The sequence below is a fragment of the Tursiops truncatus genome, chromosome 6, assembly GCF_011762595.2.
Source record: "Tursiops truncatus isolate mTurTru1 chromosome 6, mTurTru1.mat.Y, whole genome shotgun sequence".
Classification (NCBI taxonomy): domain Eukaryota; kingdom Metazoa; phylum Chordata; class Mammalia; order Artiodactyla; family Delphinidae; genus Tursiops; species Tursiops truncatus.
Genome location: NC_047039.1, coordinates 103,445,583 through 103,463,599, shown reverse-complemented (window position 1 = coordinate 103,463,599; position 18,017 = coordinate 103,445,583). Strand labels below are relative to the sequence as shown.

The following is an 18,017-nucleotide window of genomic DNA, read 5'->3' as shown; positions in this document are numbered from 1 at the left end:
CTTTCAGGAAGGAAGAAGATGGGGGTAGCTGTCATTTCCATCCTTGGAATCACAGAACAGTTTAAGATACCGGCAGATAGAACCTTGACATCAAAATAGCCTCAAGTAATCACTGACATAAAGTAGATCTAATTTCATGATTCCCACCCTCTTTTTTTGTTTTTAAAATAACTACCTAGTTCCCTTTTAATTCCTACTCTCCCCTTAGCTAGGCCCCTTCTTTTTAATTCCTACTTTCCTCCCACCACCTGTGTTAGAATGACTTTGTATCCCAAATAAAGTGCTTGAGTAATCTTTTTTCTATTTTTGTATTAGTCAAACTTTTAAGTTCCAAGAGGAACTTTTGATTAACTTAAGAAAGTTAATGTTGCTACACTAAATTGATATAATTATACCCAAAAGCAAAGAAAGAAGTATTTTAGTTAGCTTTGTGCAGCCTGTTTATAGTTAAACATAAAAATTTAGTTGTGGCTTCTCGAAACATTAAGAAGACTTCATGGATTCTTTTATCTGTCTAAAAAGCTGCACCACTGTTCTAACATAACATCCCTTTCTTATGTTGTTTACTTCCACATTCAGTTCTTGAAGAAATCGAGGCCATTACATCCTGTCAAAGACCATCTTTCAATATTGCTGTTTTTGTTGATTTGGAGATTGATGTTTTCCAAATTTTTAGAGTTTGGAAAATAGCTAGAAGGACAAAATGTTAAACATACATTCCAGACATGTTTAGAAAAAGCAGATGTTATAATTCAGATTGGCGCCTATTTGAGGATTTAATTGCAGTCGTGTTCATTAGTGGATTCTTTGAGTTACTCCTGATCTGTTATTACTGTGGGGTCAACATTTAAGAAGACTTATGTTCTTTGTTCATATGTTTTCATTAATTCATTTTCTGCTTTTGTAGTTTGCTGTGTCTTCCAGTATAAAAAATGTCAAAAAAATTCTTTTGGGAGGGAAAGCATTTTTCTTTACACAGAATTTTATATTCAGAAATAGAACTTCCACATTGTATGCAATATCAAATAATGATAAATAAACTTACAATAAGATCTTATTATAATAAGTACTTGTTTATTGTTTTGGTTGGACTGGGATGAAGTTTCATTTTCTATTGATGCAAAAAGGAAGCATGTAGTAAAATAAAGCCAGCTGAAAATTTAAAATAATGTTTTGCACCTAGTCTCATAAATGTTAAGTTACATCTTTATGATCTTCAGGCTTTTTAGTTTTATGAAAACCTTCCTAAGTGTAGATGTAACTTTAACCTCAAATTCTTAATAAAAATTAGTTTTGAGTATTACTTTATAATTTTAAGTACTCTAGAGTTGCACAGTCCAACACTAGCCGCTAGCCACATGTGGCAATTGAGCACTTGAAATGTGGCTGGTGTGAATTGAGATGTGCTATGAGCGTAAAATACACACCAGATTTCAAGACTTAGTCCAAAAAAAAAAGAATTAAAAATTAATTTTTTATATTGATTACATGTTGAAATGATATTTTGGATAAATTGGGTTAAATAAATTATTATTAAAATTAATTTCACCTGTTTTTCCTTTTTTTAATGTGACTCCTAGATATTTTATTTTTTCTTTATTTTTTTTAATAGATCTTTATTGGAGTATGATTGCTTCACAATACTGGTTAGTTTCTGTTGTACACCACAGTGAATCAGCCATATGCATGCATATGTCCCCATATCCCCTCCCTCTTGAGCCTCCCTCCCAACTACTAGATATTTTAAATTACTTGTAGCTCACATTATATTTCTGCTGGACAGTGCAGTTCTAGAGTACTGCTCTTCCAAGAAGTAAATTATCTGAATAGAAGTAGATGCATGAAAACCAAAAATTTCCTGCCAGAATGTCTTCTTATAATCAGAATAACCAAAAGGCTAAAGACTTTGATAATATGAAGGGTAAATTTATCCAGTGGCCATTATTTGATAGGCAGAAGTGAGTAATTAAGTTCTATCTCAGAAAAAGTATTTTTCAGGTAGTCATCACTAAAGTAGCAAAACTTTATTGGTTATATTAGTTAAAATAGAAAATTATCCCATTACTGTTCTAATAGAAGACATTGAAAGTTAAATCTCATTAAAAAACTGTGTTCAACCCCATAGTGGATTTTAGAAGTAAAACTTGGGTCATATATCTTTCATAACATATACTGAAGCATGTATAATAATCTTTTTTTTTACGGTACGCGGGCCTCTCTCACTGTCGTGGCCTCTCCCGTTGCGGAGCACAGGCTCCGGACGGGCAGGCTCAGCAGCCATGGCTCACGGGCCCAGCCACTCTGCGGCATGTGGGATCTTCCCAGACCGGGGCACGAACCCGTGTCCCCTGCATCGGCAGGCGGACTCCCAACCACTGCGCCACCAGGGAAGCCCGATAGTCTTTAACATTGTAATTTAGTTCCTTTTTTCCAGTCCTTTTCATAAGTTTGAATACTGAGTTTTAGAACTTACAGATTATTTTCATTGGTTTTGTTTGTTAGTTTTATAGGTTAAGGTCTAAATTGTACCTATGATGCTTTAAATATAATTTTTTAAGTCCAAAACTAATTATTTTTAAGGTTTCTGAATTGAGAAGTACTGTTACAGTCCATTTCAGTAGCTTAAGTTTCTCACATGGGTGAACTAAAATGAAAACAATGTTTTAATTAACAGACCTGAGCCCTAATGTTTACATCTGTATAAAGAGAATTGTGAAATACTGTATTTTTTTATTATACAGTAGTGAATGGGGCATAAACCTTACTCTGACATTTTAAAATCATGTTTCATAGTCCTGAACTGAGTGCATAATATCATGGTGGACTAAGAAAATGAAAGTACTTAGGTGATAAGCAGTTTGCCTTTAATAAAGCAATTTCTAATTTGCATCATGTAAGAGGTGTCTATTACTCTTCCTGTTTTATGAGTTAGTACGCATTACAAGGAACTTACAGCCTGAAAAATTACTTGAGTAAAAATCTGTTTAAGGTCTCCTCTCTAATATAGCATTTCTCACTCCTATGCTTTATCTTGTTCTTCAATTTTAGTAACTAGTAAATAAAATGACTTAATACAAATAATTTAATTTGAATGTTTTTCTTAAGTAGTCCCTTTATATATCTAGAGGTATGGGCTTTTTAAGCCATTTTATCTCAGTTTGAGATGTTTTGGGAGTATCTTTAGGATGGATACTTACTTTACTGTTAAATATAAATGTTATTAGCAATTTAAAACTTTCATAGTTTCAAGTAAGTTACTATGGCATGTATTAGTATAAACCTGCGAGTTCTACACATCAATATATATTATTAGCTTGCTATGGGTCATTTAGATGCTTTTAAAAAAATAAATTATAGAGACAGTAGGCTATCATTTTTGATAATTATAAAAATATTTTCTAGGTAAACATTTACAGAGTGCCTTTGAAAGGAATGAAAGGTCAGTTTTGTCATCACTAATTAAACCTTTCGGTGTTTCAGACAAAATTTTATTTTGTCTTTATCATAATTGAGGAATCTAGAATTTATCAACAGTGGTACTGAGGAAAAACATTTTAAAAAGTCAAACCTTTTCTGGTATCTTACCAGGAAAGTTCAGTTTGTAATTTTCCTTTTAGAAAGTTAGAATCTGACACATAGCAGAAGGAGAATTTGGCAAATATTTTTTTCTTTCAAAGGTATTTATTTGATTTCTGCTAGAAGTTAAATGTCTCAGCATTAATTATATTAAAACATCTGCTGTTCTTAGACCTAGAAACACATATGAGATATTAAAACTATCAAGTGTATTCCTGAATAATTTGAAACACTTCAAAACTAGTAGGCGAAAATATGAAAGGCAGCATTTTTATGTTTGGTTCAAACTGAAAGGGCTTTTCTCCCCCCACTGATTAACTTTAACGTAAAGCATTTCAGGATGATCTTGGAAAACTAAGTGAGGAAAGAGTATTTGCTACTAGTTTCCTATTACCCAGTGGCCCATGGTATCCTAACCCACAGAATTAGCATTTCCAAACAGGTGGCCATTAAGAAAAAAATAGATGCAGTGTCTTGTTTTGATAAATATTTTATCAGTTCAAGTTATTAACTAAATTAGGGCTCTCAGCACTAGATTTAACATGAAATTCATCCTTCCTTAAAGGTCTTTTCCTTGTATAATTCGGCAGCCTAGAAGACTAAACATTAAAAATGTTGAATAGTTTCAAGGAGTGATGTGCTCACCTGCTCAGTGCTCATCTCTGAAGTTCGAAGCAGACTTTTTAAGATTGATGGCATTGACAGATGCGGAAATGTAAAAGTGAAATGTGTAAAATAAAGTAAACATAGTTTGCAAGATTTGGGTAGTTTATAAATAAAGATATTAGATACTTTGCATCAGAGCTGTTTGAGGAAAAGTTTGTGTAGGTGCTTTTTACACAACAAGTTCTGTAATTCATTTTTACCAAGGTATTTTTTAAAACCTTAGTTTTTTTGAACATAAAAAGCACAATAAAGGCTAATAGAATTCCTCATTTGAGTGTGGGGTTATTTGAGAATCAATTATACACTTTTCTGTCCTGAATCTGATTACATTTTAAACATCTAATTTCTGTGGCACTAATATATTTGGATTGGTAAACGTTCTTATGAAATAAAGTATTGGCTGATAATTGCCCTAAATACCTAGATTTCTTGTTCACCAGAGAGCATCTGTCAGACTTATATAAGTTTTGAATTGGACGATGCAGAAAATTTGTGAAATGTAGAGTGTTCAAGTTCGGGATCTAAAGATTGTATTTTAATTTTTATATATATTTTAAAAATTATTTATTTATGTATTTATTTTTGGCTGCGTTGGGTCTTCGTTGCTGTGCGCGGGCTTTTCTCTGGTTGCGGCGAGCGGGGGCTACTCTTCGTTGCGGTGCGTGGCCTTCTCATTGCGGTGGCTTCTCATTGCGGAACACAGGCTATAAGGCACGCGGGCTTCAGTAGTTGTGGCAAGCGGGCTCTATCTAGAGCGCAGGCTCAGTAGTTGTGGCACATGGGCTTAGTTGCTCCGCAGCATGTGGGATCTTCCTGGACCAGGGCTCGAACCTGTGTCCCCTGTACTGGCAGGTGGATTCTTAACCACTGTGCCACCAAGGAAGTCCCAGGATCTAAAGATTTGAAATTAGAGGTTTTGATACTAAATATTTTATTAAAAATTATGGAATGTTTTAATCTTAGGAATAAGAAAAGAAAAATCAGTCATGTTTTTCCGTGTGCCTTTTAATCATATGCATATATAAAGATAGAAATTTAAACAGTTGACCCTTGAATAATGCTGGGGTTAATCCACATATAATTTATACTTGTCCATCTGCATCCATGGTTCCTCTGCATCTGTGGATTCAATCAGCCATACTCCGTAGTACTGTAGTATTTACTACTGAGAAATATCTGTGTATCTACCAAATGTAAAATGGATGGCTAGTGGGAAGCAGCCGCATAGCACAGGGAGATTAGCACAGGGAGATCAGCTCTGTGCTTTGTGACCACCTATAGGGGTGGGATAGGGAGGGTGACGCAGGAGGGAAGAGATACGGGGATATATGTATATGTTATGTATATGTATATGTATCGCTGATTCACTTTGTTATAAAGCAGAAACTAACACACCATTGTAAAGCAATTATACTCCAATAAAGATGTTTAAAAAAAAAGCATTATTATAAAAAAGAGAAAATTATATGTGTATAAGTGGACCTGGGCAGTTCAAGCCTGCATTATTGAAGGGTCAACTGTATTTTGCTGTTTTTCTGTTTAGAGTTATTAGATAAGAATATTATTTTATTCTTCAACATCTTGCTCATTGGACCTGACAGTTTTGGGGATATATATATATATATATATATATATATATATATATCACTAACTGATATGTTTTGTCAAAAGTATTGTAGGGAATTACATTCAAGATTTGTATTTTCTTTTTTTTTCTTTTACTTTGGCACTGTATTTTAAGGTTAGCATCATTCTTTCATTTATGGACAAATGGCTCTATCATTAACAGTCTTCTCTCATACTTTTTCAGTACCTTAGTTAGCCTCACAGTCAAGTCCTGACCAGAGATTTCCTCTTTTGTGAAACTGCCAAGGTGAACTATCCTTGACTGACTTGGTCATTCAGGTGGCAAAGCTGTTCCTTCACTCCTGACTGACCGTGATTTTGTTTGGATCAGTATTTCCAGAGTTCACTAACTCTTAGGTCATATCTTACTATGCTTGGGGGTAGTAGATATCCAAGGGAAACACTTTTTTTTTTTAATTAGCAATCCAAAGTAATTTGTTTTTCTGAAAATGAAATTGTGGAAAGTTAATCTGTTTATTTGATGTGGTCATTAAGAAAAATACATGAAAGCTTTGATGCGCAACTGATATAAATATGTTTAGTCAGAAGGAGCACTATTAGGATATTGTTTCTGCACAAAAACTTTTCAGAAATTTAATTCAGCAAATAGATTTAAAGAAAAAGATGTTCAAAGCATATAGAATTATTCAGAATTGTTTTAGGTTTTGGGCCTCCCTGGTGGCATAGTGGTTGGGAATTCTCCTGCCAATGCAGGGGACACGGATTCGATCCCTGGTCCAGGAAGATCCCACATGCCGTGGAGGAACTAAGCCCGTGCGCCACAACTACTGAGCCCACGCCTAGAGCCCGGGCACCGCAGCAAGAGAAGCCACCGCAATGAGAAGCCCGCACGCAGCAATGAAGACCCAACACAGCCATAAATAAATAAATTTATTTTTTAAAAAAAAGTGTTTTAGGTTTTGAAGCTGTGATGGTTGACTTAAACAGTTAACTCTTGAAAGGTGAATGATGAATATGTGGTTAATTCTTACTTTTGTCCATTTCCAGCTTACAAAACACTACCCAGCAAAATAATGATCTGCTAGACTGCTAACCCGAGCATCCAGCTTCCACAATGCCTGTGCAGGCAGCTCAATGGACAGAATTTCTGTCCTGTCCAATCTGCTATAATGAATTTGATGAGAATGTGCACAAACCCATCAGTTTAGGTTGTTCACACACTGTTTGCAAGACCTGCTTGAATAAACTTCACCGAAAAGCTTGTCCTTTTGATCAGACTGCCATCAACACAGACATTGATGTGCTTCCTGTCAACTTCGCACTTCTCCAGTTAGTTGGAGCCCAGGTAACCTTTCAGGATTTTACGTGTTTGATATAAGTAATAATTATAGAACTTTGTTCATTAAGGGGTACAAAGTATGTTTAGGGATATTTGAGACATAAAAAATACTCAGGATACCTGATTTTCATTATTGTATTCCGCAAATGATTTTCTTTAGATAATGTCATAAATCCTTATGCAAAACTGTAAATTGCATATAATTATATACTTTTTTGTATTCAGTGTTGTGGTCAAAAGTTATGTTTTTTTTGTTTTGTTTTGTTTTTGTTTTTTTTGTTTGTTTTTTTGCGGTACGCGGGCCTCTCACTGCCGTGGCCTCTCCTGCCGTGGAGCACAGGCTCCGGACACGCAGGCCCAGCGCCCACGGCCCACGGGCCCAGCCGCTCCGCGGCACGCGGGATCCTCCCAGACTGGGGCACGAACCCGCATGCCCCGCATCGGCAGGCGGACTCCCAACCACCGCGCCACCAGGGAAGCCCGAAAAGTTATGTTTTTAAGTGATTTTGGTGGATAAGAAACATTTTTGTATAAGCATATGTAAATATTTAGTCATTAGGGTGCGTGAAAAGAAATGTAATCAAAGCTTTGGCCAGAAATCAACCATCTATAACCCTTAAGTGGAGGTTTTTTGGTTTTCTTTAAAACTTCACTTGACTTTTAGGATGATATTATAAATGAGAAAATAGGTCTGTATAGGTATATATACATATATAAGATGTATATGTAGAAAACCAATTTCTAGAGTGTCAGTAACAAATTCTGCAGTTTCTGCTTATGCTCATATGCTATAGAAATAGCATATCTTATTTATCATTTTACTGAATCAGCAAGACCCTAGATTTATCATAATTTTCATATAATGAGGGCCTATTTTGTGTTAGGTATGATAGTAAGCAGTCCACATCTATTATCACTAATTCTTGTCATAGTTCTTCTGGTAGTTATTATCCCCATTTTACAGGTGAGGAAGAAGATGAAATTCTGTACTTCATGTACTGCATATTAAAGCAAGAAAGTAAGGATTTTTCTGATTAATCACTTCTTAGAAAATTCAGTGAATTAAAATACTCCATTCCTTTAGTGTCTTGATATTTGAGGTTTTCCTTTTAAAGCACATTTCTTTTCAGTGTTCATAATCCAGTTAGACACTCTGAAATCAAGATGCATCTATTTATCAATAGTGTGTCATAAATTAATTGGCAGTTTTTTCCTTAATGGTGCATAAAACAATGGTGCCTCTTGCAAACAGTGGCATCTTAGATTCAATAAAATACTGTAGATTATTTGTAATAATACTAGCTATCATTTAGCATCTGCTATAGGTCAGGTATTGTGTTTTTTCACTTATAAATGTTCTCTCAGTTGGTCCTTAAATTATCTTGCAGGTCTTTACAATATGACTTCTATTACCTTTTCTATTACCTTTTCAGCCTTATCTCCTGCTCTGTCCTCACTCTTTCTGCTTAAGCCACACTGGCTCCCTAACCAATTGTCAGATGTACCAAACTTGTTCCCACCTGAGGGCTTTTTCAGTGACTGTTATTTTGCCTAAGATACTCATTTTCTCTCCTCTTTCAAGTCTATATTCAAATGTCATGATTCCCAAGGAAGCCTATCCTGACCACCCCTGTTAAAATTGCAATCCCCCTCCAACACTCTCAAATCCCCCTTATCCTTGCTGTATAATTTTTACTGACCACCTTCTATCATACTATATATTTATTTTTTTAAAAAATTTATTGACTGCTTCCTCTTTACTAGAATGTAAGCTACACAAGGGCAAGATATTTTGTCTGTTTTGCTCATTGATAGATGAGCAAAGTTATAGCATTTTTCAAAGTTATAGCATAGTTATCATCCCTGAGGAATAACATTGATACATTGTACAATTAACTACCTCCTTTTTTCCTCTCATTAATTCACCCAGCCCATGCTATTAAATATGATATCCTTCATTCTTGGAAAGCAGATTGGCTAGGTGTTTGGCTTTAATTTCACTTAAACTACTTTGATTGTCTGTGTATTAGAAGTTTATACTCACCAAGATTATTATCAAATATAAAATTAACAATTGCATGAACTGGATGAGTGTATTTCTTCAATTTTTCTTTGTTTTTTAGGTACCAGATCATCAATCAGTAAAGTTAAGTAATTTAGGTGAGAACAAACACTATGAGGTTGCAAAGAAATGTGTTGAGGATTTGGCACTCTACTTAAAACCACTAAGTGGAGGTAAAGGTAAGTTCATAAAAAAGTACTTTTATGGGTGAGTAGGACTTGGTAATACATTAATTTTGGAAGACTTGATGTTGATACTCTATTAAATAATTTTGAGTTTTGATAAATGAGTTTGCTTAAAGGGATCATGGAAATCTTTTTGATTGAGAACATTATACTATTTTCTAGAGATAATCAATATTGTTATTAATTTAAGAATTCATCAGACATACTACATATTGAGATTTATACAATGTTTATATTCACTGATTAAACTAATGGTGCTATAGCAGAATATTAGTTTTAATGAATCCTACTAAGACAATTTCATGTATTCATTCAGTCATTTATTAAATTTTATGGAGCACTTACAGTTAACTTACATAACTTACATGTTAGGGTCTTCATGGAGCCCACAGTCTATTGGGGAGATAGGCATATAAGCTCAGTAAGTTAAGTGCTGAGACAGAAATGGAATTCTCTTCTGTAGGTAGGTAGCAGGTCATAGATGTAATAAAAAGTTGTTGAGTGAGTGAATTAATCAAGTATTTATTTTGTATCTGCTCTGTGCTTTCCACTGTTGGATATTTTGGACACTGCTTCCTTGAGAAACTTATCCTATCTACCTCATTCATTCATTGAACAGATACTTAAAGAGCATGTCCTAAGTACCAGGCACTATGTTATAAATGATAATTGCTGTGGAAAGAAAACAGTATAGTTAAATGGATCAGAAATGTCAGAGTGAGGGGAAAAGGGTGGGTTGCAATTTTAAACAAGGTGATTAGTGTAGACCTTGTTAAGATGGTAGCTTTCGAACTTGAGATGAAACAAGTGAGGTAGTTAACCATGTAGGTTACTGGGAAAAGACTGTTCAAGGCAGAAGAAATAACAAAGTCCCCAAGGCATGCCTAGTGTCTTCAAAGAACAAAAACAGGATAATGTACGGAGAATGTACCTGGAGTAGGGTGAGTGAGGGGGAGAGCAGTATGAGGTAATGAAAAGGAATGGTGAGGCCAGATGTTGTACAGACTTACAGGCCATTTTAAAGACTTGAGCTTTTACTCTTAGTGAAATTGGGGAGTTACTCTAGGATTTTGAGCCAGAGGAATGACATGATATGACTAATGGTAAAAGGGTCACACTAGCTGCTCTGTTGAGAATTCAGTGTAGAAGGACAAAGGGAGAACCAGGGTATTGGCTGACGGGACAAGGTTAGTGGAAGTGCAGCTAGTGAGAAATGGACAGTCTGGATGTTTTTTGAAGGTAGAATCAAGAGAATTTCCTAAATTATTGGATGTGGGTATGAAAGAAAGAGCAGGGTCAAGTATGACTCCTGAGTTTTGGGGTCTGAGCACCTGGAAAGAGAAGTTACCATCAATTTACACAAGGAATACTGCAGGGACATTAGGTTTAGATAGGAAGATCAGGAGTTTAGTTTTGGTCATGTTGAATTGGAGATGTCAAATCTTCACTTGGATGCTGTTAGGTAACCAGTGGATATATGTTAAGGAATGAGGCATGAGTTGTAATTTTGGGAGTCATTGACATACAGGTAGTATTTAAAGCAATAAGACTGGATGAGATCACCTAAGTAGTGAGTATAGATAGAGAAGAAAACAAAAACTGGGTCCTAGGCTGTTTAACATTAGGAAGTCAAGAAGAAAAGATGAAATCAGCAAAGAAGACTGGAAAGGAAGAAGGAAGGAAGAAAATAAAGAAACAGAGGTGTTCTGGAAGCCAAGTAAAGAATGTTTTTAAAGGAGTTAAGAGTGATCTGTGTTGAGTGCTCTTGAAAGGTCAGATAAGATAAGGATTGAGAATTGACCATTGATTTAGCAAAGAGGAGGTAATTGTTGTTATGAGAAGAGCAGTTTTGGTCAAGAGATAGTGGCAAAAACTTGATTGGAGTAGGTTTTAAAGATTGTGAAGCAAGGATTTGGAGATAGTGAATATAGACAACTCTAGAGGATTTGCTGCAAAACGGAGGAAAGAAATGGGGCAGAGCAGGTAGGGGAAAAGGGATGAATAAAAAGATTTATTAATTTTTTTAAGATGTATGAAATAACAGCATGCTTGTTCTTACTGTATGTTGATGCAAATGATCAAGTAGGAAGGGAACAATTGATGATGTGGGAGAGAGGGAAGAATTGCTGGAGCAATATCTTTGAATCTGAAAAGGGAATAGGATCTAAGATTTTGTCATTAAACCGTGTTCTAAATGTTTTATATACAAAACAACAACAAAAAAAGCCCCCAAAACTAGAGCTGTTGTTAATCATTACATTTAGATTTTTTCATTTATTTAGGTCTAAATTTATCTTCAATAGTTTTAGTGAAGATGAAGAATAGACTAAATAAACCCAAATTACTCTCTTTTGTGGGACACACGTAGCCTAGAGAATAGGATACCCAAATAAAATTCGAAGTAACTAAAAATTAGGCTGCAGTTACCACAGAGAACAGGGACAAAATAATCATTGTTAAAAAATGAAAGTACCTTATGGGGACTGATTAGGAATTGTGGCTTAATAGTTAAATACTAGATATTTTCATTAAATAGATAATGAAATTTGACTTGTCTTTTTTGATTGAAAAAAACTGTAGTTTCCTTTTTTCCTAAAGGTGTAGCTAGTTTGAACCAGAGTGCACTGAGCCGTCCAATGCAAAGGAAACTGGTGACACTTGTAAACTGTCAACTGGTGGAGGAAGAAGGTCGTGTAAGAGCCATACGAGCAGCCCGTTCACTTGGAGAAAGAACTGTAACAGAACTAATATTACAGCACCAGAACCCTCAGCAATTGTCTGCCAACTTATGGGCTGCTGTCAGGGCTCGAGGATGCCAGTTTCTAGGGCCAGGTAAGATAGATCACTGTCTTGCCTTTCTTATTGGCTATCAGAGCTAGAGGATGCCAATTTCTAGGAGTAGGTGAGAATACTCAGATTTATACTTACAAATATTGACATAATCAAAGATAAATTAGTTTTTATTAATCATAATTTATATGATAAACAGTGTGATAGTGTTTTAGAATGAATTTCTCATTTCTTTAAGAAAAGTGACACAGATCCAATTTTACAAATTAGAAAAGTGAGTTAGAGAGAGGCCTAATAATACATAGGTAGTAAGTAAAGAAAAGTAAACCTTTTTATGAAAGAAATTAAAAGTTCATGATTGTCTTTAAAATTGGGAAACAAATTATTAGAAAAAATAAGAATCATCAGGGGATGATTCCTTTATAGTTACCATCATCTACATTCTGTTTAAAAAATCTTTACCTGTACCCAGGTTATGAAATAGTTTCCTTTGTTATCTTCTTAAAGCTTTATTGTTTTGCCTTTCTTATTTAGAACTATAGGCTAGGAAGAATTTGTTTTTGCAAAGGAAACTTTTTTACTAAGTGGCATTGGGACCACTGGATAGACATGTGGAAAAAGATAAAATTGGATGTAATTTTTTTTCTTCTTCTATTTCTTTTTTTCATGGATGTATTTCTTTTTTAAAAAATATTTTTCTATTTATTTATTTATTTATTCTTAGCTGCATTGCATCTTTGTTGCTACACCTGGGTTGCGGCGAGTGGGGGCTGCTCTTCGTTGTGGTGCGCGGGCTTCTCATTGCAGTGGCTTCTCGTTGCGGAGCATGGGCTCTAGGCACATGGGCCTCAGCAGTTGTGGTGCACGGGCTTAGTAGTTGTGGCACGCAGGCTCAGTAGTTGTGGTGCACGGGCTTAGTTGCACCGTGGCATGTGGGATCTTCCCGGACCAGGGCTTGAACCCATGTCCCCTGCATTGGCAGGCGGGTTCTTAACCACTGTGCCACCAGGGAAGTCCCCATGGATGTATTTCTTAATACTCCTTAGCTACATAAATCCAAGTAGGTTAGAAATACTCATGATTAAAAAATAAATTGTATAGGTAATAAAAACAAATACATGAGTGAATTCCTTTATAACCTAGGAGTAGGAAACACTGTTTTCTTTGGCTCCACATCCAGAAGTGATAACAGAAAAGATTGGTATTTGACTATATAATTGTTTTGATTGCATCATAATAAAACATAAGAAAAATTAAAAAAAAGAGAAACTTGGGGAAATATTTATATCACATACAGAGGGCTAATATAACTAATGTATAAGGTACTTGTAAAAACTCAGAAGAAAAATACCAACTACCCAATTAAAAAATTGACTAAAGGTGGAAACAGACAACTCAAGGGAAAAAGTAATGTAAATGGTCCTCAAACAGATAAAAATGTGCTCAGTCTTTCTCATATTAAGAGAAATATACATTAAAATTATAGTGAAATACCATTTCTCACCTATCAGATTGGCAGAATTCAGAAGTCTGACAACTTTTGTCTCTTGTCAAGGCTGTGGGAAAACAGGTGCTTTCATCCAGTAATAGTGGGAATGCAAAGTGGTGCAAACTTTAAAGAGAGGGATTTATCAATATCTAGCAAAATCACCTCTGCAGCTACCCTTTGGCCCAAAAGTGCTATTTCTAGGAATCTGTCCCATAAATATAGCAAAAAATGCAGAATGCATAAAGTTATAAAGCACTGTTTATAACAGTAAACAGCTGGAAGCAACCTGAATAGGAGACTGGCTTAGTAAACTGGTATATATCCTTCCAGTGGACTACCATGCATCTGTTGAAAGTAGTGAGGAAAATGTATATATTCTTCTGGGTGTGATTTCTAGATACATTAAGTTAAAAAATAAAAGCAAGGTGCAGAATAGTGTACCTGTTACAGTAAAGCACACTTTTAAATAGGAAAGGGAGAGAGAGACAACCATTTTCTAATTATTTGTTTGTATTTTCCAAAGGAAGCAATGGTAGGAAAAATTTAAAAATAATAAGCATGTAGAGTAGGGAAGAACCAAGAGAAAGTAGATAGAGACAGAGGCTAGATCTCGCTCAGTGTACGTTGATTTGTAGTTTGTACCCATGTAAATGTTTTATGTAATCATAAAACAATTCTTAGTAAATACAAGTTTTAAAAATTTAAATAAAATGAATAAAACAAAAAAACACCTAAGAATGAAAAGCTAAAACATTCATAAGTTGGTAGCATATTCATCAGGAATGAACTATTTCAGGTGACTTTAGAACACAGTGTTTTTGATTTTTATATTCCTAGTGTGATATATAATAAATTCTAAATTGCATTCACTAATCATATTGTTTATAATTCTATTGGTATTGTTATTTTGAAACTATTATACAGACACACAGTAGGATAAAGCAAGTAGGTAATTATGTCAATGCCATCAGGAACCAAGGTTTTTGGCATTTAAAAAAAGAGAGATACTTTCTTAAAAAAAGAAAATATGAAATCAAAGAATTTATGTAAAAACCCTGCATTCTTAAATTTGAATTGGCAATATAAGTACAGACTCATTTATTTTTCTTTTTCTAGAAAATGACTGTTTCCTAGCTCTGTCTACTTAAAAGGCTTGGAAGCAATGAATAGCCATAGCACCCAAAGTGTGGCCTTTAATAAATGCCATTTCCTACTAAAAAGAAGCAGGGCTCTTTTAATAAATTTCTTATCCCAGTTTTAGGGTAGAAAAGTACAAGATGAACCTGGGAAGTCTTGTGCTAGAAAGCAAAAAAGCTATTGAAGACCATCAGAATCTTGTCAAAAGGACAGAATCTGAAAAGGCTCCCACTGGACAAAAGTGGGACAATCTGAACCTCCAAATGAATAATGACTATAATGGATTGAACACATAAAATGTGTGAAAATCGATGATCTTGTAATGATAGTACAGAAAAAATAAATTGGTTATCTTTGGTAGTTGCTAGAGCACCAACACATTATGCTAAAAATTGGAAAAGGAGTAGAAAAACATCAAGCATGCTCTTTCTGACTTTCCTTTTCAAATTGCTTTCAAGGACAGTTTCTCAGGATTTTGAGGGTAGGTTTCTCTTTTAGCAAAATTCCAGCTAATAAATTTAGAAAAACAATGTTAAGGTTAGAAAAATCACATAAAATGAATTAATGGGTCTAGGCAAGAATTATTATTGGCTGTTAAAACCAGTAGATGAAAGGTTAATAAATGAAAAAGGCCCAAACCGACTGATCAATTTTAACATTACTAAAAGTGAGACATCTCGGTCTTAAGTATCTCCTGATGTGATACATAGAATAAGGTGTATGCTTGCCTCCCCCCCCCAAAAAAAAACCCAAAAGCTAAAAACTCATTCTGAATCTAATCAAGTCTCTAGTTTACATGAAATAAGGAGGATAAAGGAACATCACAAATACAAAATTAGCCAAATCGAGAATGTGGGGGTATTGTTTAGAAAAATGATTGTTTCTGCAACAAATTATTTTCTTTTAAACAGGTGGGTGGGAGAGTGGGGGAGAGCTAGTATAGGTTTTTTTTTTTAAAGCTTGAAGACATACAAACCAAAAGCAATATATGGACTTTATTTGGATACTTACTCAAAGAAACCAACTATAAGAAGAAATTTTGAGGCAGTGGGAGAAAATTCAACCTGAACTGGGTATTAGATGATATTAAGGAAATATATTACTCTTTTTAGATATGATAATGGCGTTATGTTAATTTAAAGTTCTTACGTGTTAGAAATACATAATGAATTATTTAAGGATGAAGTACTATGTTATCTTGGATTTGCTTCAAACCACTCCAGCCAAAACAAACTAGAAAAGTGGGTAATGAGTAGATGAAACCTTAGTGTCAGCCACTGTATTATGGGTACATGTTATCCCTACTTTTGTATATGTTTAAAATTTTCCATAATACAAAGTTAAATTGAAAAATAATTTTTTAAATCCATATTTATATATAATTTAAGAATGCTCACCTGTGGATATTTCCTCATGTTTATTTACCTTACCTAAGAAGCACTAGACTAGGTATCAAATATTCTTTGTTCTATAACTCGACAACAAAAAGATAAACAACACAATTTAAATTTGGGGGCTTCCCTGGTGGCGCAGTGGTTGAGAGTCCGCCTGCCGATACAGGGGACACGGGTTCGTGCCCCGGTCCGGGAAGATCCCACATGCTGCGGAGCGGCTGGGCCCGTGAGCCATGGCCGCTGAGCCTGCGCGTCTGGAGCGTGTGCTCCGCGACAGGAGAGGCCACAACAGTGAGAGGCCCGCGTACCACAAAAAAAAAAAAAAAAAAAAAAAAAAAAATGGGCCAAGAACCTAAATAAACATTTCTCCATAGAAGATACATAGATGGCCAAGAAGTACATGAAAAGATGCTCAGTGTCATTGGTCATTAAGGAAATGCAAATCGGAATCACAATGAGATACCATACCCACTAGGTTGACCATAATTTAAAAAGTGGAAAATAAAAAGTGTTGGCAAGGATGTTAGAGAACTTGGGAATGTAAAATGATGCAGGCTCCATGGAAAAACAATTTGGCGGTTCCTCAAAAAGTTAAATGTAGAATTACCGTATGACCCAGCAGTTCCACTCCTAGGTGTATACCCAAAGGAACTGAAAACAGGTATTCAAACTAATACTTGTACTCGAATGCTTATAGCAGCATTATGCACAATAGTCAAAAGGTAGAAGCAATCTGGATGTCCATCAGTCCTGATGAATGGATGAACAAAATGTGGTATGTTTATAAATAGAATATTATTCAGCCATTTAAAGGATTGAGAAACCGATACATGCTACAATGTGGATGAATTTTGAAAATGTTATTTTAAGTGAAAGAAGACAGACAGAAGGTCACAATATTCTGATTCCATTTATATGAAGCATCAACAAAGGTCAATCCATAGAACCAGACATCAAGCTAGTGGTTCCCAGAGACGGGGGTGGGGGTGGGGGTGCGGTCAGGGGTATGGGGTGTGACTGATTAACGGCTATAGAGTTCCTTTCAGGTGATGAAAATGTCTTAGAGCTAGATAGAGTTGATGGTTGTACAACATTTTGAATTGTATACTTTAAAATGGTTAATTTTAGTGACGTAAATTTTACCTCAACTTTTAAAAAAGTCCTTGGTTCTAATTATAATTTTGTTGCTAACTAGTTGTGAAACTTGGCCTAGTCACTTAACTTTTCTGGGCCTCGATGTCTTACTTGGGAAGAGAGAGGTTTGATTTTTAATCTAGATTCTAGATCTTTCAGTTCCATTGTTTTCATTGAGAGTCAATGTATTTTTAACTTTTTAATTATAAATAATTTCAAATTTACCAAAAAGTTGCAAGAATAATGCAGAGAATTCCTATATACTCTTTATCCATATTCACTAGTTTTTAATATTTTGCTATATTTGTTATATAATTCACTCTCTTCTGAGCCATTGAGAGTAGGTTGCATATTTCATGCGCCTTTACCCCTTGCACTTAAGTATGTGTCCTGCGTAAAAACAGTACATTCATCAAATTCAGAAAACTTAACATTTGTACAATGCTGCAGTCTATAGTTCATACTCCAATTTTGTTGGTTATTCCAAAAATGCCTTTTATGGCATTTATTTTCTTTCATTTTATGATTGAGTCTAAGATCACGTATTGTATTTATTTGTCATGTCTCTTTTTAGTCTTCTTTAACATAGTACCATTCCTCAGCCTTTCTTTGTCTAATGTTGGTATTCGTGAAGAATACAGGCAGTTATTTTTACAGA

General features: G+C 34.9%; 1 protein-coding gene across 3 annotated transcripts in view; it reads left to right on the top strand.

The window, feature by feature from the left end:
- Positions 1-18,017, top strand: part of RC3H2 (ring finger and CCCH-type domains 2) — a 59,260-nt gene that overhangs the window by 925 nt on the left and 40,318 nt on the right. For all 3 annotated transcript variants that reach the window (XM_073806556.1, XM_019949229.3, XM_019949228.3), the window contains exons 2-4: positions 6,877-7,174; positions 9,292-9,409; positions 12,014-12,247. In XM_073806556.1, the coding sequence (XP_073662657.1) occupies positions 6,944-7,174; positions 9,292-9,409; positions 12,014-12,247 (583 nt within the window). In that variant the 5' untranslated portion in view covers positions 6,877-6,943. The remainder of the gene's footprint in view (positions 1-6,876; positions 7,175-9,291; positions 9,410-12,013; positions 12,248-18,017) is intronic.